The sequence below is a fragment of the Callorhinchus milii genome, unplaced genomic scaffold (assembly GCF_018977255.1).
Source record: "Callorhinchus milii isolate IMCB2004 unplaced genomic scaffold, IMCB_Cmil_1.0 Scaffold31, whole genome shotgun sequence".
NCBI classification, from domain to species: Eukaryota; Metazoa; Chordata; class Chondrichthyes; order Chimaeriformes; family Callorhinchidae; genus Callorhinchus; species Callorhinchus milii.
In genome coordinates this window covers 88,396-113,367 of record NW_024704772.1, presented here as the reverse complement: position 1 = coordinate 113,367, position 24,972 = coordinate 88,396, and the positions used below count along the sequence as shown (strand labels likewise).

The 24,972-nt window shown below is 43.4% G+C and overlaps 1 protein-coding gene across 4 annotated transcripts; it reads left to right on the top strand.

Annotated features, from left to right (window-relative positions):
* The first annotated feature begins 840 nt into the window (after positions 1–840).
* LOC103189767 (TOM1-like protein 2) lies at positions 841–24,332 on the top strand. Of its 4 annotated transcripts, none has more exons than XM_007910272.2 (16): positions 841–939; positions 4,850–4,934; positions 7,436–7,514; positions 8,165–8,314; positions 8,437–8,571; positions 9,061–9,198; positions 10,144–10,260; positions 10,550–10,683; positions 11,163–11,202; positions 12,186–12,297; positions 13,330–13,459; positions 15,868–15,943; positions 16,465–16,530; positions 18,619–18,678; positions 19,216–19,258; positions 19,824–24,332. In XM_007910272.2, exons 1-16 carry the CDS (start codon positions 888–890, stop codon positions 19,967–19,969), a joined length of 1,563 nt encoding a protein of 520 aa, XP_007908463.1. In that variant the 5' UTR covers positions 841–887; the 3' UTR covers positions 19,970–24,332. The 4 variants fall into 4 exon arrangements, with proteins under 4 accessions (XP_007908463.1, XP_042200920.1, XP_042200921.1 ...); XM_042344986.1 differs by having other exon boundaries at positions 8,437–8,598; XM_042344987.1 differs by lacking the exon at positions 16,465–16,530 and having other exon boundaries at positions 8,437–8,598.
* Positions 24,333–24,972: the final 640 nt, after the last annotated feature.

The following is a 24,972-nucleotide window of genomic DNA, read 5'->3' as shown; positions in this document are numbered from 1 at the left end:
CTCTCAAACCTAATCCTTGTAACACGGAGGATTCGCTTGGCTGCTGCCCCCTGCAATGTCTTTAAAGCTTGGACAGCTATTTGTCCTGACTGATTAATCTGGGGGTTTGCCCGCTCCCACCCAGGAGACCCTCGCCTACTCTTTTTATTGTTAAAATCTGCCCGATTAGTGGCAATGCAACGCCCCATCCTCACCCCCCAGCCCACCCTGGGATGTCAACCTAGATCAGACAACCAACAACAACTTGCATGTATATTGCGCCTGTCACATGGGGGAAACGTTTCAACAACAACAAAGTACATGTGTATATCACCTTTCACGTCGGGAGGATGTCCCGAGGTGTCTCAATGTACTGGTCTGCGGTGTAGTTTGACGCTGAGCCGGTGTGAACCTTCTGACTCACAGGTGAAGGAGAGAGAGGCGCCCACCCTGAGCCAGTCTGAGGGGCACAGACACACTCACAGCCTTGGGGCAGGGAGTGAAGTGTGTTCTGATGTGTGTATTGTGTGTATATATATGTGTGTATGTGTGAAGGATGTTGTGGTGAGTGTTTGTATGTTTATATGTGTGTATATATAGTGTGTGTATGTGTATATACTGTATATGTGTAGTGTGTATATGTGTGTAGTGTATATACTGTGTATACAGTGTGTGTATGTGCTGCTCCCGGCCGCTGGGTGGCGCTGTTGGCGGCGGGGCAGGAGGGGGAGGGGCAGTGTTAGGTGGGCGGCGCCTCTTGCCGCGACCAGTGAGAGAGAGAAGGGCGGCGGAGGGACAGCGACACAGAGAGAGACAGAGACACAGAGAGGGACAGAGGCACAGAGAGGGACAGAGGCACAGACGGACGGACAGACAGCGCGGTCCGGGGTCTGGCGGCGGCGGCGGCGATGGAGTTCCTGTACGGCAGCCCCTACAGCAGCCCCGTGGGGCAGCGCATCGGTACCGACCCCCCACCCCCCCCCCCCGGGGCTCTGTGTGTCTGTGTGTCTGTGTCTCTGTGTCTGTGTCTCTCTCTGTGTCTGTGTCTCTCTGTGTCTGTGTCTCTCTCTCTCTCTCTCTCTCTGTGTCTCTCTCTTTGTCTGTGTCTCTCTCTCTGTGTCTCTCTCTATGTCTGTGTCTCTCTCTCTGTCTGTGTCTCTCTGTCTGTGTCTCTCTCTGTCTGTGTCTCTCTGTCTGTGTCTCTCTGTCTGTGTCTCTCTCTGTCTGTGTCTCTCTCTCTGTCTGTGTCTCTCTGTCTGTGTCTCTCTGTCTGTGTCTCTCTCTCTGTCTGTGTCTCTCTGTCTGTGTCTCTCTCTGTCTGTGTCTCTCTCTCTGTGTCTCTCTCTGTGTCTGTGTCTCTCTCTCTGTCTGTGTCTCTCTGTCTGTGTCTCTCTCTGTCTGTGTCTCTCTCTGTCTGTGTCTCTCTGTCTGTGTCTCTCTCTGTCTGTGTCTCTCTGTCTGTGTCTCTGTCTGTGTCTCTCTCTCTGTCTGTGTCTCTCTCTCTGTCTGTGTCTCTCTCTGTGTCCGTGTCTCTCTCTCTGTGTCTGTCTCTGTCTCTCTGTGCGTCTCTCTGTGTCTATCTCTGTGTCTCAGCTTTTATTGTGATTTTATTCCTATTTTAGTTGTTTGTTGTTTTTATTTGGTGATTGGCGGCTCTGACAGTCAATCGGGAGCCTCCGAGGGCACGTCTGGCCCTGGGACAACAAATCAGCTTCAACGGCAATGATCATAACGTTAATAATAATCTTAATAACATTGATATAATAATCCTCACATTTGATATGGCGCCTGATCACGTCGTCAAGATGTCTCAAAGTGCTACACAGGATAGACTGTAAAGTGAAGTGACTGTATATTTTGTGGGCGAAACACGGCAGCCAATTACGCACAGCAGCGTCCCCACAAACAGTCGTGGATTGAGTGACCTTATGATTATTATTTAGTAACAACAATATTAATAATCCTTACATTTATATGCCTTTCACATCAGGAGGATGTCTCAAGGCCACTCACATGATTCACTGTGTAGTGCAGTGAATGTGAGTTGTGCACAAATATAGCGCCCCTCACACGGGATAGAGTCCCGGAGTGCTTACCCCACACAGCAACAAACAAAATGAGTAAGTAATTTTATTTAGTGAGTGACTTTCAGCCATTCCTGAGACATGGGGTGAGTTCCATGGTTCCGTGCACACTGTGTCTATTGTTAGAAAAGACTGACTTTCATTTCTTTAAATGATAGTTAATGAGTGAGTCTTTGAGACAGCTATTTGAGTGAGTGAGTCTGGTTTAGAGAGAAACGCAGCAAAGATGGTCCTTGGTTTACACTTCTGTTATTATGTCCCTTATGTTTCCGTTTAAACTCTGCACCATTTTGTGACTGAGAGAAATTTGTTCCTGATAATTTGAGCAGTTTTTGGTGACTCTATTATCTGCAAAAGAACAACCCGTTTTACCAATCGGTGTAGTTGAGGTTAGGAATTCAATGCTGATGCCCCACCTATGCTAACAGATGTTGGAATGCCTCCCACAGCAACCCTAATAATTGTAATTGCACATATTTGTATTTATAGATCCCCTCCCTACTCTGAAATCACTGATTCATGCTGTCATGTGGTTTCACGGGTCCCTGTCAGCCTGTGGTGGCTTCCCCACGTGTGATCAGTATCAGACGATGAGTGTCAGCAGACTCCATTATAAATGATTCTAGTTTTAGAATGAAATGATCAGTAATGGTTAATTGAGCTCTGCTTCTGCCTATAATTGTAAAATGTGAGATTATTGTTATCATCCTTGCATTTGATGTAGCGCCTTATTATTGTCATTGATGCATCAGATATCAACACCTTGGGATGTCCTCCCGATAAAAGACTCTTCGCTATATCAATATATTTGTATCAAGTCACAGCAAAATAATTTGCTTCTGTGGCTTTTATTTTATAAAAGTTATATAAAGATCAAAAGAAGTTGGGATGAAAAAGGACCTTTGCCCATTTGATCTCCTGCCAGAAAACCCACCAGCAGACTTCACATCACAGCCTCAGCATCAGTCAAGGGTCCTGCCTTTTCACACTCCTCCTTGTGACCTGGTTTCTCCTCTGTTAAGAGAAACTTCCCTCGTATGCGCTTGGTCCTGCTGCCTGGGTTGGCTTCCTCCATCTTTAAATAATTGAGTGCTGATGATATTGTTTGAGTGCTGGTTTCAAACAGTTGCTCAGGTTAAACCTACGCGAATTGAATTAATAATACAGGTGCAGGCATGTATTAGCTTAGCTTCCTGACATTGAGAGGTTTGTAACTGTGCCAAGATGGTGCTCTATCAATCTCAATCCCAGTCGCTATTGATCTTGGGACTTCTTTGTTGTTTAACTTTTACAAATTATATAAGAACTTGATTACTGTGTGAGCAGCCAGTGTGTAGTGTACTTTGATTTGATTATTAGGAAGAACAAGAGGTCGAGGATGTGTTTCAGGGATACACCCAAAAATATTTCTTTAATTAGCAGTTAGTGGCTGTGATAGGTTACCAGAAAGGGTGGATGAGTCAGGACATTGGAACAGGTATCACAGTCCTGTTGTCATCTAGATCTGGTGCTGATGTGAAGCAGTGATTGCCAGTAATAGTTAAGAGGTTGTTTATTGCACTTCAGAAGTTTTCCCTCTTGAGGTTGAATCTGCTCTGCTCCATGTATGGTTTCACAACAAAAGGCACAAAGTCCAGTTAATTATTACTCGAGCAATATTGGAAACAGGAACAGAGTAATAGTATGACTGGCCATCAAGTGATTTTTCACCCCTCATGTCCCTGAATTAAATTCTTGGCTGGCTACCTATCTACTTCCCTGTTACATTTGCTGACACAATCTGCCTCCACCACCTCCTCAGGAAAACTCTTCACGTTTCATAAGAACATAAGAAATCGGAGCAGGAGTAAGCCATTCGGCCCCTCGAGCCTGTGCTCCACCATTTAATAAGATCATGGCTGATCTTCTAACCTAATTCCATTTACCCGCCCTATCCCCATATCCCTTAATCCCTTTAGTAACGTTTCCTCTTCTCCAGGCCATGTTCAAACTGCTTATGGCGAATTTCCAACGTTCCAACTTTCCAGATTTTTCCACATAATCTGTTTCTTCTGCCTCGCCACAGGGTGGAGGGTGTTGTGTCTGCTTGGCTGGTCGGCTGAGGTGTATGGCTGTGTTTGTCGGGGGCAAGGCTCAGGGCTGAGCTGGGCGTTATGTTGATGTGCTTGGCTGGCTCAGGAGTAGATCTGCTCATGGCTGAGTTTGTGGTGATCTTGTTTGTGCTGTTGGAGGAGCTGCTGTTTTCTTTTTAACTCTCTCCCCACTGAGATTTGTTCAGCGAAGAGCACACACTAAAGAGCACTCACCAGAGATTGGGTGAGAAATAACAGCATTAAATTCAGGGTAAACAAACCAGTACTTTACCAAATGGAACCATGACTCGTGCATCTTCTCCTTGGCCGAGCATATACATTGTGGAGCTGTGACTGTACAACGTCTAAATCAGAGCCGGAGCCGCAATTAAACACCTAATTATCAAACAATAAATACATGAATAACTGCAGCAGGGATATTAACAGCACGGTGACGTAAGTGGCAGTGACAAGCGCTCTGAGACGCTACCCTGTGTGGAGGGCGACTGTAAATGATCTGGCAGTTTCTGGCTGTTGAGCTGCTAAACTAACTTTTTTCTCAGTTGCTGAACGACTTGTGAATTTCCAGCCTTTTTATTTTTCACCGTCGATTTCAGTGACATGTTTCTTTAATACAGGACTGTGCTCACAGTGAATAGCAGTAAGTTGATATTCAAATTGAAAGCTTTCACTCTCCTTGTTTTACAAACACAGAACAAGCAACTGATGGATCGTTGCAGGCTGAGGATTGGGGCCTGAACATCGAGATCTGTGATATCATCAATGAGACTGAGGAAGGGTGAGTAACTCTCCCTCTGTGTGCAGAGGCCTTGAATTGTGACTATGCTCGATGGAGAAGGGAAACAGGGGAGGATAGGAAGGTTGCAGGTGTGTGGAGTGTAAACACCAGCCGGAATTGTTGTATAAGAGCAACCATGTGCCACGTACAGAGCTGGATCCACCTCCATCCAGCCACAGCAACACTTTAAACCATTCCTTTCCATTTCCACAATTGTTCTTCCAATCTCCATCCCCCCCCACCCGATTGTTGTTGTTTACTGCTTCACGTTTAAAGCTTTAAATATTTCCCCAGTATGTACGGACTGGCAGCATTCATGTCTTTGAAACTCTCAGTAAAGACGTCAGCTCTTGTATTATCTGTAAGTATAAGTTGCTTGTCAGGAGTAGTGGCCAATGTGTATAACTAACTACAGTGGTTTGTGAGAGTTATTTTTAGCAGATTACTGGGAGTTTCTGTGCACTGTGAAGCAGCCCAAGAATCAGTATCTGGCGTGTGTGGAACAAGGTTGGCCACATTCCTTGTATCTCGGTTCCTTACATTCTCTGGCAGCTCTGCTCCCCTTGTCTGTCCACACCGGGTTTCCATTCCTGCTCTTCAATAAGCTTCTCCTCACCCTGGAAGATTCTGTCGAAGGAACAACATAATAATAATAATAATAATAATCCTTGCATTTGATATAGCGCTTTTCACGTCGGGAGGACGTCCCAAAGCGCTTCACAGAATATACTGTAAAGCGAATTGACTGTATATTTGTGGGCGAACGCGGCAGCCAATTGCGCACAGCAATGTCCCACAAACAGTCATATGGATTGAAAATGACCAATTTATTATTGTTTTTGGTTTGGAGGGATTATTATTAGGCTCTGTGTGGAGTAAGGAAACTTGCCCAAGGTTTCGCCCTCTGCCTGGAATTGAACTCAGGTCTCTCACTTGCAAAGCGAGTGCTCTAACCACTGAGCTACAGGACTCCACATCTTGCATTTATACAGCGTTTCTCACGTAGGGTGGAGTCCCAGAGCCCTTATCCTCTGTGTACATCGTCTGGGCAGAGATTTCAATTAGTGAAAACTGCAATAGATTTTTTTTGTCTTATTTTGCAATTTTTGGCATGAACAGTGCACAGGAAACTTTGAGATATTTTGTTTGGCTATTTTAAAGGTGATTTTAACTGCATTGTTCTGGTTGGGGTGGGGAAGTGTAGAGGAGAGGTGTGAGATGGTTCCCAGGGCTCGTCTTGTGGGAGTTTTTAACAACTATCTAAACGGGCAGACGGCAGATGTTCAAAGACGGCACCTCCTTTACGGCAGTGCTCCTACAGCACCTCCCTGGTATGTCAGCCTAAAGTGACCTTAAAGCCCTGACACAGAGGCCAGAGTGCTGACTCCTGAAAACGTACTGCAGATTTATAAAGCCCGCTGGGTCATAGGAGGATTTTATTGCTATTTAAACAGCAAACAAACAGGATAGTGAAGTCCTGCTGCAGGGAGGGATATGTGGTTTACGGTTCCTCCTAACATCTGAATGTCAGTCTGGCCCCACCCTGTGGTTTGTGAATCGCTGCCACTGGGGCAAAGAGCTCATGTCCCACTGACTGTCTCCCAAGTCAACCTAGACTTTTCCTCAGGTCCGTTAACAGGAAAACTGTCATGAAACGCAGTATGAGAGCAATGGACAGTGCAGGGTTCTGACAGCTCAGCGAATGATTCAGCTAATGCACCAATGGTGATGTTTTCACAACTTTACACATTTAGCAGATATGCTTGTCTGTTTACACACTCACATTTGCTGTGAGTCGTGCTGAGGTGCAATTCACCCATACAGCAAGGATTATTATTATTTATCTGGTCTGAGTCGCGTGGCTGGGGGTGAGGGAGGGGGGAGTTAGAGAGAGCAGTCAAGCCTGGCCCTGTATGGACTGAACATTAATCGTGCACTAACCAGCTGCAGTCACTGTTAGTGATTGGCATCAGGAAACTCTTGTAAAGAAACCTGCTGAGGAAGTTGACATCGATTTGGCAGAGATTGACGCTGGGACTTTCCAGGTCAACGTGGCTCAGTTTGGTACAAGTTCAGTGAGATTGAGTCATTAGTCTCTTATCTATATTTTGCTTGTTTTGCACCCAAATCTGTAATTATCAGCAAAGTATAGCTGCTTTGGGGGGCAGTGCAGCAAGTGGAGACAAGTCAACACGGAAATGGAGGTAAATCTGAGGCCTTGGCACAGGAACTTTGTATTATAATGTGAAGCAATTTTACTGAATTCCGTTGATGTTACACTAATGGCCTGTGGCTACCATCACGGGGCGGGTGGGGTGGGTGTTTATGGCCTGAGTGAGACAATGGACCTGATGACGAGGTTTACTTTGGGCTGTGGCTTTACCAACTGCACCATCAGTGGAGCTAGGAATAGGATGTTTCACTAGAAATCAGTTCCCATTGCATCTCACAGTACTGAGGATTGTTTTTGTTCATTCAGTCATTCTCTGCTTCTGTTTCAGACCAAAAGATGCCATCAGGGCCTTGAGGAAAAGGCTCGCGGGAAATAAAAACTTCCGGGAGGTGATGCTGTGTCTGACGGTTAGTATTTATCTTAAAGTAAGTCTTTGTAATAATAATAATTTGTGCAGAAGAAAGATCATCTTTGCTGTTCGTTGGCTTATTTGCTCATGTTATTAACTTCTCAGGTATTAGGTATTATGTTGAGTCAGTTGGTTGTTGAGTTAACTGCAGTACTTGGGATGTTCTCCTGGTGTGAAAGCTCTGTCTATATTAATGTAAATCTGTATTGGGATATATTACTACGCTGAGTCCCTGCGCCTGCTCAGGTAGCCATTGAGGAAGGTGACACTATTTGAGAAGAGAAGACAGTCTGTCTCTCTGTGCCGTGGCTGACAATCCTTCAGACTTATTGGTTTTCCACCTCGTGAGCATTGCTATGCAAAAGACGATGGCCGTGTCTGCCTTCAAGAGCAGTTGCAACACTTCAACGAAGTGTTTTTGAAATATTTCAACACAATGTGCTAAAAACAAGAAGTTATTTCTTGCACTTGATTAGCCTGGAAATTAGCCTGGATTTCCATTCCCCGCTTTGTCGAACAAGCTGTGGTTGAGATGCTTTGGTAAGAACGCTTGCTGTGACCTCTGTGTCCAGGCTGATGTGAGCAATGTTGGTGAGAGGAGAAGTGAAAGGTTTGAAGTGTGCGTTAAAGCTGCTGCTCTTGTTGAAGGTTCTGGAGACGTGCGTGAAGAATTGTGGCCATCGGTTCCATGTCCTTGTTGCCAGTCGGGACTTTGTGGAAGGCGTGTTGGTCAAAACCATTCTGCCCAAAAACAACCCCCCCAATGTTGTGCAGGACAAAGTGTTGAGTTTAATTCAGGTCAGTAATCACTTGATACACGGTATTCAGTGTCTGTAAGGAACATAACTAACTGCACCGAGCTTTACACAGCAGAAAATGGCGAAGCATCACATACAGTAACCTTGTTTAATGCTGTGCAGGCATGGGCTGATGCATTCCGCAGCACTCCAGACCTCACTGGGGTCGTGGCCATGTACGAGGAACTGCGGAGGAAAGGGCTCGAGTTCCCGATGACTGACCTGGACGCTCTGTCGCCCATCCACACGCCACAACGGGTCTGTATGAACTTGCGGCTCAAACAGGTTGGCTTTGCTGTGTTTACGCCTTTCCTCGGTGGGGGGTGGGAGGAGGGGGGGAAAGGGTGGTCTCCTTGGCTCCAAGGTGGATGTGTTTGGCAACGAATGTGGGATCGAGTCAGCCCTCTGTGGCGCTCTCGATTGTTCGCTTCCTAAGCCAGTGAGTGCGGAAAAATTCACCCTGTGCTTCCCATGGGATTGGGAGGGAAACTCTCTGGCTCCCACCTTCCCTGTAAACTGGTGGGATTGACAGCGCCTCCTGCCATCCTCACTGAGCAAGTGAGCAACTGAACACAACGGCATCAATGTTTCACAATCTCCCTGTGGTGTGGATCAGCTTCCCCACAGTCCCGGGATGTGTGAGAACTCGCTCCCATTTTGGATTGTGTGGGATTTGCTTTGTTGCTGTTTCTTTGTCGCCTGTTGTTGTTGTCGTTGTTGTATGAATGTGGAATTATTATTTTCCAGAGTATCCCTGAGGTGGACCCAGCGGAGACGCACAATGCCGTCCCCCTACAGCCCCCAGCCCCTGCTGTCTACCCCGCCTCGGAGCTGCCCATTCCAGGGGCTTCAGCAGACGGTGCCATCACTCCCTCCCTCGAACAGGTAACTTTCAGCCCCTCCTCTACCCTCCCACCTCCCCAGCCAGCCCCCCCCATCCCCAGCCAGCCCCCCACCTCCCCAGCCAGCCCCTTGTCTCCTGTGGGTGTGCATGGAGCCAGAATGGTCTGTAGCTCAGTGGTTGGAGCATTCACAATTGAGAGGTCCTGGGTTCGATTCCCGGCAAGTTTCCTTACTCCACACACCTCTGTTTACCTAGCAATAAGTACGAACCCAATTGTCGATTAACAGATTGCTTTCTGGGGGTAATAATTCCCTCAAAAAATATAATAAATAAAAAGAAGTGGTCACTCAATCCACGACTGTTTCTGGGACGCTGCTGTGCACAATTGGTTGTCGGTTTCTCAAACAAAATATACAGTCTTTATAGTGTATCCTGTGAAGCGCTTTGAGAGGTCTCGAAGATGTGATGAGCCGCTGTGTCAAGGATTATTATTAATGTGTAAACTCAACTGCACTTTCTGTTTTCATACCAAATGGGGTCCTGTAGCTCAATGGTTAGAGCACTTGCCTCACAAGCGAGAGACCTGGGTTTGATTCCGGCAGGTCAGGGCGAAACCTTGGGCAAGTTTCCTTACTCCACACACACGTCTGATAATAATCCCTCAAGATAAAATAATTTAATAATAATTTGGTCGCTTCAATCCATGGCTGTTTGTGGGACGCTGCTGGGCACAATTGGCTGCCCTGTTTCGCCCACAAATATACGTCACTTCACTTTACAGGATATCCTGTGAAGTGTTTGAGACGTCGAGAAGACGTGGAAAGTGCTATATCAAATGCAGGGATTATTATTATTAATGATCTATTATTATTATTACTCGTTTGCCATCTGCTGGTGGGACTGAGAATGACCCAGTTTTTGACGGAGAAATCCCCTTTTCGTGTCTTTGCTGCACAGATTGACTTCACTCTGTGTGTACTTTACAGATCGCTAAACTGCGCGGTGAGCTGGATGTTGTGAACGGCAACGTAAAGGTCATGTCTGAGATGTTAACTGAGATGGTCCCCGGACAAGAGGACTCTTCAGATCTTGAGCTGCTTCAGGTGAAACAAACCATGGTTTAATATCACTCTGTTAGCAATCCATCAGCAGCTGAATAACATATGATTTCTGTGTGGGTGGGTGGCTGGTTGGGTGGGGAGTAGTGGGTGGTGGGTGTTTGGTGGTGGGTGTGCAAATCCTGTGGTGAATTTCTGCTGCTAAAATGAAAAAGAACTTCCTGATCACACTAGAAACCTAATTAATCGCTTTCTTACTGCTTTAGCCTTGCCCTGTCTATAGATGATTTGTCTTTTGCTAGTTATTGTTTAAATGTCCCCTTGCCGCCCCCAGGAGCTGAACAGGACATGTCGGGCGATGCAGCAGCGGTTGCTGGAGCTAATCTCTCGTGTGACAAATGAGCAGGTCACTGAGGAGCTTCTGCATGTCAACGACAACCTCAATAATGTCTTCCTGCGATATGACAGGTGAGCCTGAGTCTGCCCTGTGTCCGCAAGGTATTTGTCAGTTATTTGTAGCTCTTTCACATTGCTTTTTCGATAATAATAATATGAAGAAGAAGAATCCTTGTATTTGATATTGCACATAAACAAACAATCGTGGATTGAATGACTACTTTTTTTTTGTAATTTCGTACCACTGGAATTAGCTGTGTTGGGTTATTGTTTCAACTCATTGCTTAATGCACAGGTTATTTATCAGGTTAACTGTAATGCAGGCAGGATAGCCAAGTTGTGGATTGATTTACACATTGTCGTGTTAATAAGCCAGGTTTCTGTTTGGGAAATGTAGTTATTGGTCAAAAGTGAAGAATCCTCACTCTGATGATCATGTGATTGTAGCTGATCCTCAGCAGCAGGGAATAGAAGCACTTAGACTTTTCTTGTATAATTTGTTTTGCCAACGGACAACAGAGTTCTTTGCTTCACCTTCAATCTATTTTCAGGTTCGAACGGTTTAGAACGGGACAGAATGCTGTGAACTCAGTGAGTGCAATTACTTTCCTTTACATTTCCTGCAGTGATAACAATAATAATAATAATCCTGGCATTTGATACAGCGCTTTTCACGTCGGGAGGACGTCCCAAAGCGCTTCACAGAACACACTGTAGAGTGAATTGACTGTATATTTGTGGGCGAATGCGGCAGCCAATTACGCACAGCAATGTCCCACAAACAGTCGTGGATTGAAAATTTATTATTGTTTTTAGTTTTGGAGGGATTATTATTAGGCTCTGTGTGGAGTAAGGAAACTTGCCCAAGGTTTCGCCTGGAATTGAACTCAGGTCTCTCACTTGCAAAGCGAGTGCTCTAACCACTGAGCTACAGGACTCCACAGTGATGATAATGGGGTCGTGAGATTGAGGGAGTGAGTGACAATAAACACTGACCTTGTATCTAATTCAGAGAGCACTGCAAATCCAGATTTTCTCATTGTTGTTCTCAGGTGTATGTTTGCTGTGGAGTTTGTTATCGAGATGGTTGGCATTTTCTCTGCACTTTATGCTGGGGGAAGGCGTTTGGAAATGCAAAATGCGTGACGAATATTGTTAGTGCAGCTCACAAAGCAAGCCTGCTGTGTCCTGTACTTGTTACCCTCTGTCACACTTCTCTTTCACACCCTCAATGACTTCAGTGGAGACAGGAGATATAGGATTACAGTAATCCAGGACTAATGATCTCGTACACACATCAGGTTCTAATGTGATACAACAGCCATCGGTACTTTTAGTCAAAGATGATGATGTAAATTGCCAAGTTCATAGTGAGATTCAGCAATAATGACTTGTGTTTATCCAGTCCCTTTACATGGGTTTGGCAGTGACTCGGTGACTCACAAACCATCCAGTTAGAATTGCAGAAATGACACAAGTTTGTATGCCCTGAGCTTGTGCTCAGATGCTGTTCACGTGGTCAGCTGCTTCCTCAAGTTCTGTTGCTCATATTCCTCTGTCTGTTTATTCTGAAGGTATTGATTGGAACCGAGAACCCAGACAGTCTGATCGACCTGACACCAAACTCCCCGGCCATCGTCAGCCCCGTGCCGGCCTCGGCTTTGTCCACACAACTGGCTGGCCTCAGTAAGTGTTGTTACTCAGTGATTCACGGTAAAGGGATGACTTTCCCATCTAATTATTCCCTCTGTCGAAGGCTGAGACTCATGGTGGGTGTGATAGTTGAACCTGACGAATTGCAACTTGTGAGTAAGGTAGCAGAGTGCGGTCGACACCAGGGGTAACCATATTCTAGTTTGACTCAGATCTGAAAGAGAAGAGGGAAATGCTAACTAGAAAGTAAAGAATGAGAGTCTGTGAGATGTATAAACCAGCTCCCACTACCCGCCTCTGGGCTAGGGAGCTAAGCGAGGGGGGGATGTGGCTATTAGTGCTGGAATCACAAGAGGAAAGAATGTGATTCCTATATAATAATAACCCTTGCATTTGATATAGCACCTTATCACGTCTTCGAGACGTCTCAAAGCACTTCACAGGACATACTGTAAAGTGAATTGACTGTATATTTTGTGGGTGAAATGTGGCAGCCAATTGTGCACAACAGCGTCCCCACAATTGAGTGACCAAATTTAAATTTTTATTGAAGGGAATATTACGCACAGAAAAATGATCCTGCCAATCACCTAACAACCGGGTTCCTACTTACTGCTAAATAAATAGAGGCGTGTGTGTGAAGTAAGGAAACTTGCCCAAGGTTTCGCCCTGCCCGGGAATCAAACCCAGATCTCTTGCTTGCGAGGCGATTGCTCTAACTACTGAGTTGCAGGACTCCACTTTAAAGAACCATTCTGTGTGTGTATATGTAGTTGAAAATGTAGTGTGGCACAGGATATAATCCTGCAGGTTACCAGGACACCTAGAAAGAAATTGGGTCAGAGTGTGTTCCCGTGGGTTAACTTGACTGCATCAATGTATTTGCATGGTTCATTATTTCTGAATCCTGTTGCAAATCCTGGATTTTACCTCTCCCCTTGTCCCGCCCTCTCTCCACTCTCCCTCCTAACTGTCTCAAACCAAACCCGAGCTCCCGTGTGCTCAGATATTCATCTAGATTGTCTTGAGGAGATTTGAGATGAACGGGGGATTGTCTACCTTTAGATGTGGCCGGAGACGATGTGAGTGGAACCCTCAAGTCGTTGGAGCCCAACGTCACTGCAAAAACTGAGGAGGAAGAGTTTGACATGTTTGCACAAACCAGAAGTAGCTCCCTGGCCGACCAGCGCAAGAAGTGAGTGTCTGTGACTGTCTCTGTCTGTCTGTTTCCTCATTGCCTTTCTCTTGGTGTCATTAGTTCTATTTGCATCTTGATCCACTATCTGGAGGGCTAAATCAACACATGAAGTCAGGCCCTGCTGATCTCGGCAAGTTTACCTTTGTTTTCACTGGATCTTCCCACTGGGCCTGGAGGGAACGTCATTTATCTTGAATATCTGGGCAATGGTTCAGTGTGAAACCCCACCGTGATTCACTTATTCCTTTAGTGAAGACAAGTGCTGTCATTTAATACTGGTGACGGTATCCCAACTCCCGCTGACCATCACCACAGAATGTGCTGTCTCCCTGGCTATTGGGCATTGCTTTGGTCCCCTGGGAATATTCAGTGAAAGGAATATAATAAATTTTACTGGTGATGGTTGTTGTAGTTGTTGTTCTGACCCCAGAAAGCGATCCGCCAATTGACTAACATCTGGGTTCCTATTTGCTGCATGTAGGTAAACCAAGGAATATGTTATTTTAAAACTGTTATTTTAAAAAAGAGAAGGTTTCATGGGCTGAATAGCGTCCTGAAACTTCTGATCCCTTCCCCGGTGAATGGTGTGTACGTGGGGCTGGCAAAGAGGGAAATGGATCGTGTTCTAAAACCGAAAATAAATTTGGCAAAAATACCTTCTTTTGGAAGAAAATCTAGAATAAGGTTTGAGTACTTTTTTTTAAAATTTGATCTTGCTCTGGCCAGGAGAAACGTCAAAGGACAGCAGAGAGTCGCCGTGTCCTTTTTAAATGAGATGTAAATACATTTCTAAATCTAATCCACGAGTGTGTGTGTGTGTGTGTCGGGATCATTTTCAGACACGTTCTATTTTTACTTCACAAGTGTGTGCCCTGCAAAAGCCCTTCGTTAGTTTGCTGACAAGCCCCCAAAGAGATGGATCTGAATGACTTGAAACAGTTCATTCCGTTTTTCCTCATCTGTTTGCTGATCGTCGTTCTGTATTTTTTCCTGGAAGCCATCATTCTCAGCGGGCCCTTCACTGACCCGCACTTTTTTGAAAAGTTTGATCGCAAAAACCCCAAGCTGTTCTCCGTCAACTCCACCAGCGACAGCTGAGGCTTGCTCGCTTCACCGTCTTTTTATCCTCTTCATTTTAAATGCTTGTTTGATGCTAAGGGATTGGCAGGACATTCAAGCTGGGTTGTGTCCTGTTGTGCAGCTCTGCCGTGTCAGGTGAGTGCAGAGACTTTGCTGTTTGATGAAGATGATGATGATTGCTAAATGCAGTTGTTTAAAAAAGCAAATCTGGGTGCGAGGGAGGGGATTCTGTCCTGTTCTCCTCAGTCACTCCTATTAACTAGACTTCACTAGATTAGGAAAAACTACAGAAATTTCCAAGAAAACAGGAGTGTTTTTTTCCTCACTAAAGTGTGTGTATTTAGACTTTGGGGGTCCTCCTGATGTAAAAGACACTGTACAAATGTAAGTTGTCGTTGTATTTGAATTATTGTGTTTCCACATGTGAAGTAAACACTCCACATAATGAATTGTTTATTTGTTGACGTCTGAAGCTGCTTTGCTATTAATCTCTGCAGCGCCGACTGTTTGAGAAACTGTTTTAATCCCGTATCCTGTGTCTGAAGCGATGATTTGTTAGCAGTACTGGGAAGGCTACAAGCCAAAGCCTTACCAGTGATTCTAGCTGGATGTGAAACCGTGTTGACAAAGGCAAAGCTTTGTGGTTTAGCTGGTGCATTAACCTACAGGAGTTTCCAATCCACATTCGGGGGTTCATGAGCCTTTGCCTCTATGTAATAATTTCTAGAATTGGGTATTGGTTAAGCAGAGAGAGAATGCACACACTTCATTCCATGTCTAGGTGACACAGTCACCCCACTTTACAGTGTATCTTATGAAGCGTTTTGAGATGTCCTCCCAAAATCAAAAACGCTTTATCAAGTGTAAGGATCATTACTGTTGTGTGTGTATGTGTATGTGTGTGTCTGTGTATGTGTGTGTGTCTGTGTGAGTGTGTGTGTGTCTGTGTGTGTGGCATTCAGTCTGGATCGGATAGTCTTGAGCGTGTGACAGATACTTGGCCAGTCAATCAAAGTTCCCTTTTAACTTCTTGAAGAGATAGTGAGGCTCAGCAGGTTGTTTACCCAGAAATAGCCTTGGCCGCCCTGTGTTGCTATCTCAGCTGATGTTTGTGTGCACCTGGAACAGGGTTGGCTTGTCCTGATGTAAAAGGACATGGAAATGTAATTTGTTGCTGTCAACATCAGGCAGACAGGAGCCTTGGCTGTGAGAAACTGCGAGTATGATTTCTGCAGCTAATATGTAAATGTGCTGCATTCTGTCTCCCGCTGTGAGGAAGTAACATGGACACACTGAATAGTAATAACTTGTTGATTTTCTTTCAGTGTAAAGTATGAGGACCCGCAGGCGATTGAGGGGCTGGCTGGAGCACTGGACACACGGCAGCACAATACTGGGGCGGTGAGTACTTGGATATTATGGCTGATCTCAGGTTCTCGGGCCAATTTACTTTGTGAATTGCAACATAGAAAGTGGGAATACACTCATATTGCTGAACAAAACAACACACAACAAAACAACATTGCTTTTTATTAATTACCATCAGCAGATACTTGTGTGGCAGATACTTTAAGCATTTCAGTGATTTTGTACACATTTGACTGTCAGCTTCTCTATCTCAGACAGTCCGTCTCGTTTGCTAAATAAAATCGCCTTCACTAATTTATTAATTCACTAGCGCTTTGGGACGTCCTCCCAACGTGAGAAGCACTGTGCAAATGTAATATTGTAATTCAGTGACAACAGTTTTTATGAAGTTGGTAAAAGTAGTTCAACGTGATTCTTTGCCAGGGTTCCTTTTTAATAATGCCACATTAGTAATTTTAGCCGTACTGTTCTGGTGATACGTGGCCTATGAGCATCCTCGGTGAGTTGGGGTCTGGGCTTGATTAATGTACTAAGAAATACTTTCTCTGGTACAGACGGAGAGCACAGTGAGCGAGAGCACCAATCGATCACTAGACAGCTGGATGACAAACCAAGGAATGGTGAGGGTTTACCACCTCTCCCTGGTAGTGGCTGCTGCCTGTGCCTCTCAATCTTGAGGCTGCTCAATAATCAACACAGACCATATTGGGAGATGAAATCCAGTCTTGCCTCATTCTTACTGGTGCCAGTGGCTCTGAGCAGGTTTGATGCAGAATGGAGTAAAGCTGGGGATAGGAAACTGATATCAGCATCAAGACTCCAGGGTTGGCTTTTCCAATAACCACAGCAATAATGCAGAGCTCATCAGGCAGGGAGAGTAGTGTGTCTGAGTGCTTAACAGAGGCACAGTTGGAGTGGGAGTAAGCAGGTCAGAAGTAGACAGGTGCCAGGGCGTGAAGGGATTTGTAGACCAGTGTGAAGAGTTTTAAGTTGATATATGGTTCAGGGAAACTAACTGGCCACTGCAGAGCCTTGCACTGAAATAATTTAGCCACGTTTTTCTTTTGTAAAGTCTAAAAGCAGTTTTATCTTTAGTTTGGGGGAGGGAGAAATGTTTTCCTCGGCTATGCTCTGTGAGGCGGTGTGGACTCGATAGGCTGAATGGCCTTCTGTGCTGCAGATTTCTGTGTGTTTAATGGGGAACCTGCATTCAGACGAGGCTGGTAAATATCCCGCAGTGGTGTCTGTGTGGGGGTTGCACGGTGTTTACATCTTTCTGGGTTTCCCTGTCTGGAGCAGGTTATGAGTTTGCTTTAGCTGCTGACAGCCGGGATCTGCCCTTTCATTTCAGTCCAACGAGGCTGTGGAAGTTTCTCTGTTCAACTTGTAAATCCGATGCTAAACTTGGTGTTGCTCTACAATCAGCCGAGTATCTCATTGCATGATATGAGATGACGAGCACTGCGTTCTTGTTCATTCAAAGTGGACTTGATATATATGTGTGTGTGTGTATATATATATATAATATGTTTTAAAGAGTTTGATGAGAGTTCAGCGCGAGTGAGTGACGAGCCCGATTCAGTTGTTTCATGGCCACATTGTGCAAAAATAATCTTCTGCCCATAATAAATATTGTGGTGCCTGAAACAGTCTGTGTGTGTGTGTGTGTGTGTGTGTGTGGCGGGAGGGGGGGTGTATGGGGATGTGTATGTGTGTAGGGGTGTGTGTATGTATGTGTAGATGGGTGTTTGTGTAAATCGGGGTGAATGTGTAGATGTGTGTATGTAGATTTGTGTGTGTAGATGTGTAGATCTGTGTGTGTGTGTGGATTGCTCTGGTGATTGATGCTCTGGGCATGTTTTACACAGTTAATCACTTGGGCTAAATGGGATTGCTTGTCCCTCTGTGTTTCAGGTAAGTTTTTTTTCAGTTGTAGAATGAAAGCTGATGGTAAGTGGTTGCGTGACTGATGGGGAACAGAGAGAGTGTTAGCCAGACCAGCAGACCTGTGTGGTGTGGAGTTAGCGAGCACCTGGTGTGTGAGATACATACAGGGCTTGTGTTCACTAGGGGCAGGCAGGTGTCTGACTGATGGACCAGTGTATATTCACATGGCTGTCTAAACCCTTGCTTCGTATCTCTCACCTTGCAGTCCAGCTCTTCATTTATGCTCTTCATTTCTGCTTGTTCTGATTTTATTTGACTGATTATTTTTCAATTCTCTGATCAGCTTTGTGTTTGGTTGAAGTTGATTTTTTTAAAATTATGTTTTGAAATAACGTATGAAATTCATTATTACAAAAGTGCAGAATTCAGCATGAATAATGACCGCATTGTTTAAAACAATGACTAAAAACTAAATGATAGAGCACTTCATGTTGCAAAAGAGAAAGCAGATCAACGCTATTGTAGTGAAGGCAGCTCTCAGCCACCATCCTGGACTCCATCACACATAACAAAACTATTAAACACATTGAAAACTTGCCTAAATCACAATTGTTTTAAACTATTATCACTGTGATGAGACAAAGTTAGGAAAAATTGATGATAATTCAGGTTCTCATCAGAAATTCATTGCTAGCCCTATTTATGTAAAATTAATTAAGAAAATGAATTTCATACCTTATCTTTATTGTGTGTTTATCTTATTTTAATTTATTTTTATTGTGTTTAATATGCTGCTGCCCTTACCCTTCTATGTACAACAGATTCCTGTGACTCAGGCCTGTCTAATGGAAGACATTGAACAGTGGCTGTCCACAGATGTGGTGAGAATTGTATTTTGTTTTCATTGATTTTTTTTATTTTAATGGCAGATTCCATTAGGGTTTAACTAGACAGCAGCAAATCTCCACTGTACACATTCCTGAGGCAGAACTAGAATAACTAGTGCTGGCACTTGTCCTGATTTAGAAGCACATCTAGAAACATTGTATTGCCTGGGGTTTGTATATCTTGCATATATTTGAAGGGGGAAGATTGTTTTTGAGTTAAACTGACTTTAATTTATCTTGTCTCCTTTCATCGGGACCTGCACATGATACTGACTGTGGACATCCATTAACTTTCTCTACCATCACACCAGCTGAATTGGGACTTCTGATTTTGATTGCGTCTTGCAGTGTTGTTTGTTTCTGCAGTGGAAGATTTGTCACATTCACCTTCACTAATGTCTGACTTTATTGCATCCAAAGAATTATAATGCCAGCTCTGTTTGCAGAAGAGACAAAAGCAAAACAAAATAGTCCCGTTATTTTGACAAGTTTGAGGAATAATTAATTATCTTTCTGGCTCTTTAAATTTAGAAAGATGAATTGGGAGATGATGCTGAAGGTGTAACAAGTGAAGGTAATGATTTTTACTTCAATAATGTTCTGTGCATCCATCCAGGTAATTCTGTTGCTAGGTAACACACATTTCCTTATCCCAGGGATGTTTACATTGTCCACAAATCACGTTTCATTTATACGAAACTAATCCTGTTGCTGTCATCGACCAATTAATAACTCACAACCGATTCCAGTTAACTTATTAAGTTGTGATTTGCCTTTAGTCAACGTTTGGCAACTCTGCAAACCTCTGGTTAATGGGGCATCAATAATTCATGTGCTGATAAAACCGAGGTCGGAAAGGCTATTTCTGCAGCTTAATCTTATCCTGTCATTTGCTGTTTACTAAGATGTTTCACTGGGTGGGGGTGAAGTCAGAATAACAAACTATATTTAAAAAATCCTGATTTCTGACATGGAATTGTTGGTGCAAGTGCGATAGTCTCACATGTGTCGTCCTGAACCAGTCTACACTAAAGAGTTGCAATGGAATGTGTTTGGATGTTTCTCAAACAGTAAATGGTTCAGACAAGAAATGAATACAGAAAGTTTGCCTTTTGTCCAATGACTTTGTTTCTTGATAGAATTCGATAAGTTCCTTGAAGAGCGAGCGAAGGCCGCGGAGATGCTCCCCACGCTCCCGTCTCCTCCCTCAGAGCCGCCCAGGTCACTGGCCACATCCAAAAAGACAAAGCAGGAAAAGACAGAGGACGCCCTCTTCTCACTCTGAGATGTTCCATCTCTCTCAGCCTCGACTGCAAAGTCTGAAGACAAATTCCGCAATCGCCCTTCATAGCATATCCAGCCTCTCGCTTCTGCGAGTGGCTCAGCAAACCCCAGAGTAGCCGTTTGTAAGTGAAATACACCATGTTTAGGATATTTGGTGGAGAGGACACGAGAGTTGTTCGGAGAATAAAAGCTGAATAAATAACCCTTGTTGTTGAGGCTCCTGCCAACTTACAACAGACCAGGTAGCTTTATAACGTGACTCATTACAATTTAATTTGGGATACAAGAGCCTATCAGCTCCTAATGTGTCTCTAAAGCAAATTATTTTCTTTTCTCGTCCCAAACCAGGAATGTTCTCTGGTGTCATTTAAATTATTTTTTGAATTTTTTTGAAGTTTCTTAACCCAAGGATCGTGATAGTGGTTCAGTGACTTGACCAATCATGATCGCTGTCTCCTGGTTTGCTTTACGAGATCTCTGAGCGTGATGATCTCTCCCTGGTTCTGCCATATTGGAGTGGGTGACTGTCTCTCGTGAACACGGCAGCATGTCTGAGGTGTCCAGGATGCTGTTTGTTCAAACCTTTTCCCTCACAAGATTTTTGCAATGTCCAGGTCTCCCATTTGGTGAAAAACAAATTGCTGCTCGTAAGTAGCTCAATTTCACTTCTTTACTTTATCTCCTGGTCTCATTGCTCGATTGGGGAGGGGAGAGAAATGGTGTATAATTGACGATAGCATAGCATGAACTTCAATAAATTTGTCGTGGTTTTGTTTTGTTTAGCAATTTTCTCTTGTTTTAGTCCATTTACTAAAACCCATTTGCATTCGTCAATATGGCAGCTGAGGTGTCAGGGAATGGTATGCACTAACCCGCAAGTTACAAGTTAATCTGCACAGAATTATGAAAGGCACAGCTCCTGGGTAAGATTCTGTAAGACTTCAGACGATTGGTTTGATTCTAAATTAACCATTCAGGATTCCACTTTACTTTGTTGTCATTCATTCAGCGATGTGGTCTGTCATATCTTTATGCTTTAGTTGAATAAATCGACTGTCTTATAAACGTTAAGTTAAACAATTCGCCGTCACCTATTTCCATTGTATTCTGTTCAATTTGGATTGATTTTGTGCTAGCAACATAGCTTCTTTACCTTACAAGGAAAACTTGCAATTTGATTGAGATTTGATTGATTGAACTTTTTAATTATTAATCTCAAGGATCAGAAAAATGTGAACTACATTCCAAAGTTCCCATGAGGAAATCCTGGTAAATTAAGCTTAAGTCGATGGAGCTATGCAAGGCAAGAGCCCTACAGTGAGCTGTTAGAGTGTGCACAAGGGCAGTGTCTTGTTGCTAACTGTAATGATACGGATTTCTCTCTCCAACAATGTCCTTCAGTCTCAGGATCAGGAAGAGACGAAAAAACCTAAACAATGAAAATGGGAATGACCTAACCCATTTGGCCACTAGCCATTAGTTTTTCAAACATTCTACAAAATCTTACCCCAGGAAGACCAGCCTGTATGGAACGGTCACTATTCTCAGGTATCGTTCCAGCTGAATTACTGAGGTACTGACTCGACTGTGTTTGTATGTGGGTCGTAGCTTACACAGAACTAACTGGTGTAAACAAGGTATAAACTCACAAATTGGCTGTTTCTCTCCAAGACCTTTTGTTTAGCAATTCAATCTGAACAAAAATGGAAAACACTTTATTCTTCTTAAAAGTAATTGAAGTTGTTAAATGTGCTGCTGTCTCTAGGTGAAGCTAGACAAGATGTGATCATGTATAGTTTTGAATACAGATTATTGTTATTATTTGAGAATATTGGGGCATGATTTAGCAATTTAAATATTGTTTTGTCATGGTGATATACCATGGAATGAATATGGTGTACGCTTTGGTACATCTCAAACTTCTGCTTGGATCAGACATGCTTTTAGCTGAATTCAGATAAATGCTGCAACTTTCATAAATGGGATTTGTGTGTAACATCCTCTGCACCTGCAGACTAATAGCCACTGCTCTGTAGTAAGAAAATGATAACTTTGTGACCGATTATGAAACACACAAAAAGACTTCATAAGTGTTTACATTTTTCTTCATATGAAGGCTACAAATGTTCTCAAGTCAACCTGTCTGTCTGTATTGTAGTAATTACCAATGTAGAGAAACATTAATGGTTTTATGCCTTCATTGCCCATGCTTTATATCTCTTAGCTTTACTTTTGGTCTGGTTTGTGTTGTAGTGTCTTTATGCTAATGTTTGTAACCCCGTATCTGCAGCAGTAATGGCTGGGGGAGAATTGACACCTATGGCTGGAGGCTCCTGAACAATCACATGAGCTGCTTCTCTTCATGTTATATTTATGTCCAGATAATTACACCTTAAAGGGGAACAGTACTGTGGAGGTTAAATACTTTCAACTCGGCTTACTCCACGTCTTAAGGATTCAGACCCTGTGGAAAATGACAAGCTATTTGTCAGCATTGCTGTTCAGTGAGTTGTATAATTAAAGTACTCCTAGTGGTTGTCTTTAAAGCATTTACATAAGTAATCACAGACATGAGTGATGTCGTTACGCTTCCTGAATGCAGTCGCTTGTGATGAATGTGATTTCTAACCCAATGAGAGGCTTTCATTACTGCAAAAGGAAATAACACACCAGAGAGCTTGTCCAGCTTTCAGCAGAAATTACTGAGGGAGGGAGTGAGGGCGAGGACAAGTCTGACCACATAGAGCTGCCAAAGCTACAACACTGTCTCGTTCAGATTGAAGGATTTGTTTAACATATGTATAAAGAGGCTTCTTTGGCCAGATGAAGAAATGTAGTCGTAGAAAAGTTTTATTAATGATGGTTGTGAAAAGCTTCCTCAGTGTAAAACTGCTATTGTTGCTCTGTTCGCTTTTCCATCTGGGTGTCAATAGGCATCTGACTCTCAGCCCAGAAACTCCAGTTGACATTTAGACTTAAAACCCCTGGGATTTCATTCCTGTCATCTCAAATAGGTGAAGTACATGGGCTGAAACTGTCAGAGTCCCAACTGGAAATTCGTGTTTATTTCAGAAAAAGCAAATGTCCAGGTCAAACTTAATGCTAAAGCCCAAGTTTCCCAGATTCATCAGGTGAGCAAATCCATCGTCCTGCCTCTCATTACAATCAGCAAGATCAGGTACAGGGAGGCTATTGCCAACATTTGTGCTAATATTTTACAATTTTCAATCTGTTACTAATTTCTGTTTTGTTTCTCTGCGATGACCAGCTCACTCATTGGCTAACCTTGGGGCATCTTATGAAATATCATGGATTTAATGTTGATTCTGATGTGGGTGGCACTGACCCTGTTACTTATTCTGAGAGTCAAAGAAATTTCTGTAACAACAGAATAAATTTATGTTCTACCTCGCACCCCCGTGGCTCTAATGGGGTAAAGACACCTCTGGTTCAACCCTGGGCTACAAACCAGTTCAAATCTAAATATTCACCAAGTTAGCACAAAAGTTTGGGCTATAATTGGCTACAGTTCCCATGGGTTGGGAAGGAAAATCAAAGTTCTGGTTCCTAACAACTATCCAAAGGCCTGTTTGAAGGTGCATTCAAATTGACATCTGATATAGATATCATTGAACTCAGCTGATTGCGTTTGAATAGCCGACTCGCACTCTATCTCAAGACTTGCTTTGAATAATGGCCCCAAAGAACAGCCCCTGAAAGAAAAATCAACTTTTATTCCAAATATGTTGGTGTTGTGTCTTGTGTTGCTTGTGTAGCTCCACATGTGCAAGCTTTTGAGGCAACTAGAGTTCCCAGTGTACAGCTAAGCTTATAATGATTCCATTTTGGTCAACATAATGTGCCATTCATTAGAATACAAGTATTAGGCTTGAGTTGATGTGATGTAACTTGACTGTTGGATTACTACCTCGAATGTGCCTCAGTCGATCAAGGCAATATAGTCAGTTTGGGTTCAGTCTGTGCTGTCAGATTCTCATACAATGATTGTCAATGCAATGTACAAAGCTAGTGTGGTGTCGCCAATAAAGATCCATAACTCTTTGCTGCTGGATATTTTTTGCTGCTGGAGACGGGAGTAACTCATATCTTCACACGAAACCCACAATTTGTGGCCGTTAATCCAGATTGTAACTAGTTTGTGCTGTAGATAAGAACTTGAATTTTGGAAGAAAGGAAGATTTTTGATTTTATTCACAGCAAAGCAAACATATTTCAACATTGGCTATAAAAACATCTGTGCACTTTATTGTAATTGGCTCACGAATGTCTCTGACCTGAAACAAGTCATCTATGCAGTTGGATTGTTAGATGGTGTTGGGGACAAATAAATTAATGGACTAAAACAAGATGTAAATGTCTCATTTATTTTAGCGTGAAGATTGTCATTTGTTAATTACTATTAATGGACTGAGAGTTTTCCTTACACCATGTAAACAATTTCAGTCTAGTGACTCGAATATTCATCCAAATACATTGATTGGTGTATGTCCCATACTGTTAAAAAGCTACGGAGTTGAATATGAATCTTATTCCCAATTAATTTGTTAAAAAGGACATTTTTTCCAAAATCATTCCATATTACTTTTGTTTACACCTAACATTCCTTCAAATAACTGGTCACACCCATAATTTTCATCTCACAAGCGAGAAGACCTAGGTTTGATTCTCGTCAGGTCGAACTTTTGGCAAGCTTCATTACACCACACACATGCCTCTGTTTTACAAGTAACAAGTAGGAACCTGGTTGTTAGTCGATTGGCAGATTGATTTTCCGGAGGTAATACCTTAAAAAAAAGTAATAATTTTGTCACTCAGTGTTGGTCACTGCCGTGTGCAATTGGCTGATGCGTTTTGCCCACAAAATGTCCAGTGATTTCACTTAACGGTGTATTCTTTCAGACGTCTCAAAGACCTGATGAGGCACTTTTCAGGAAAGTCTCAACTGAGCATTTATTTTGTACAAGTACAGCCTGACAGTCATAT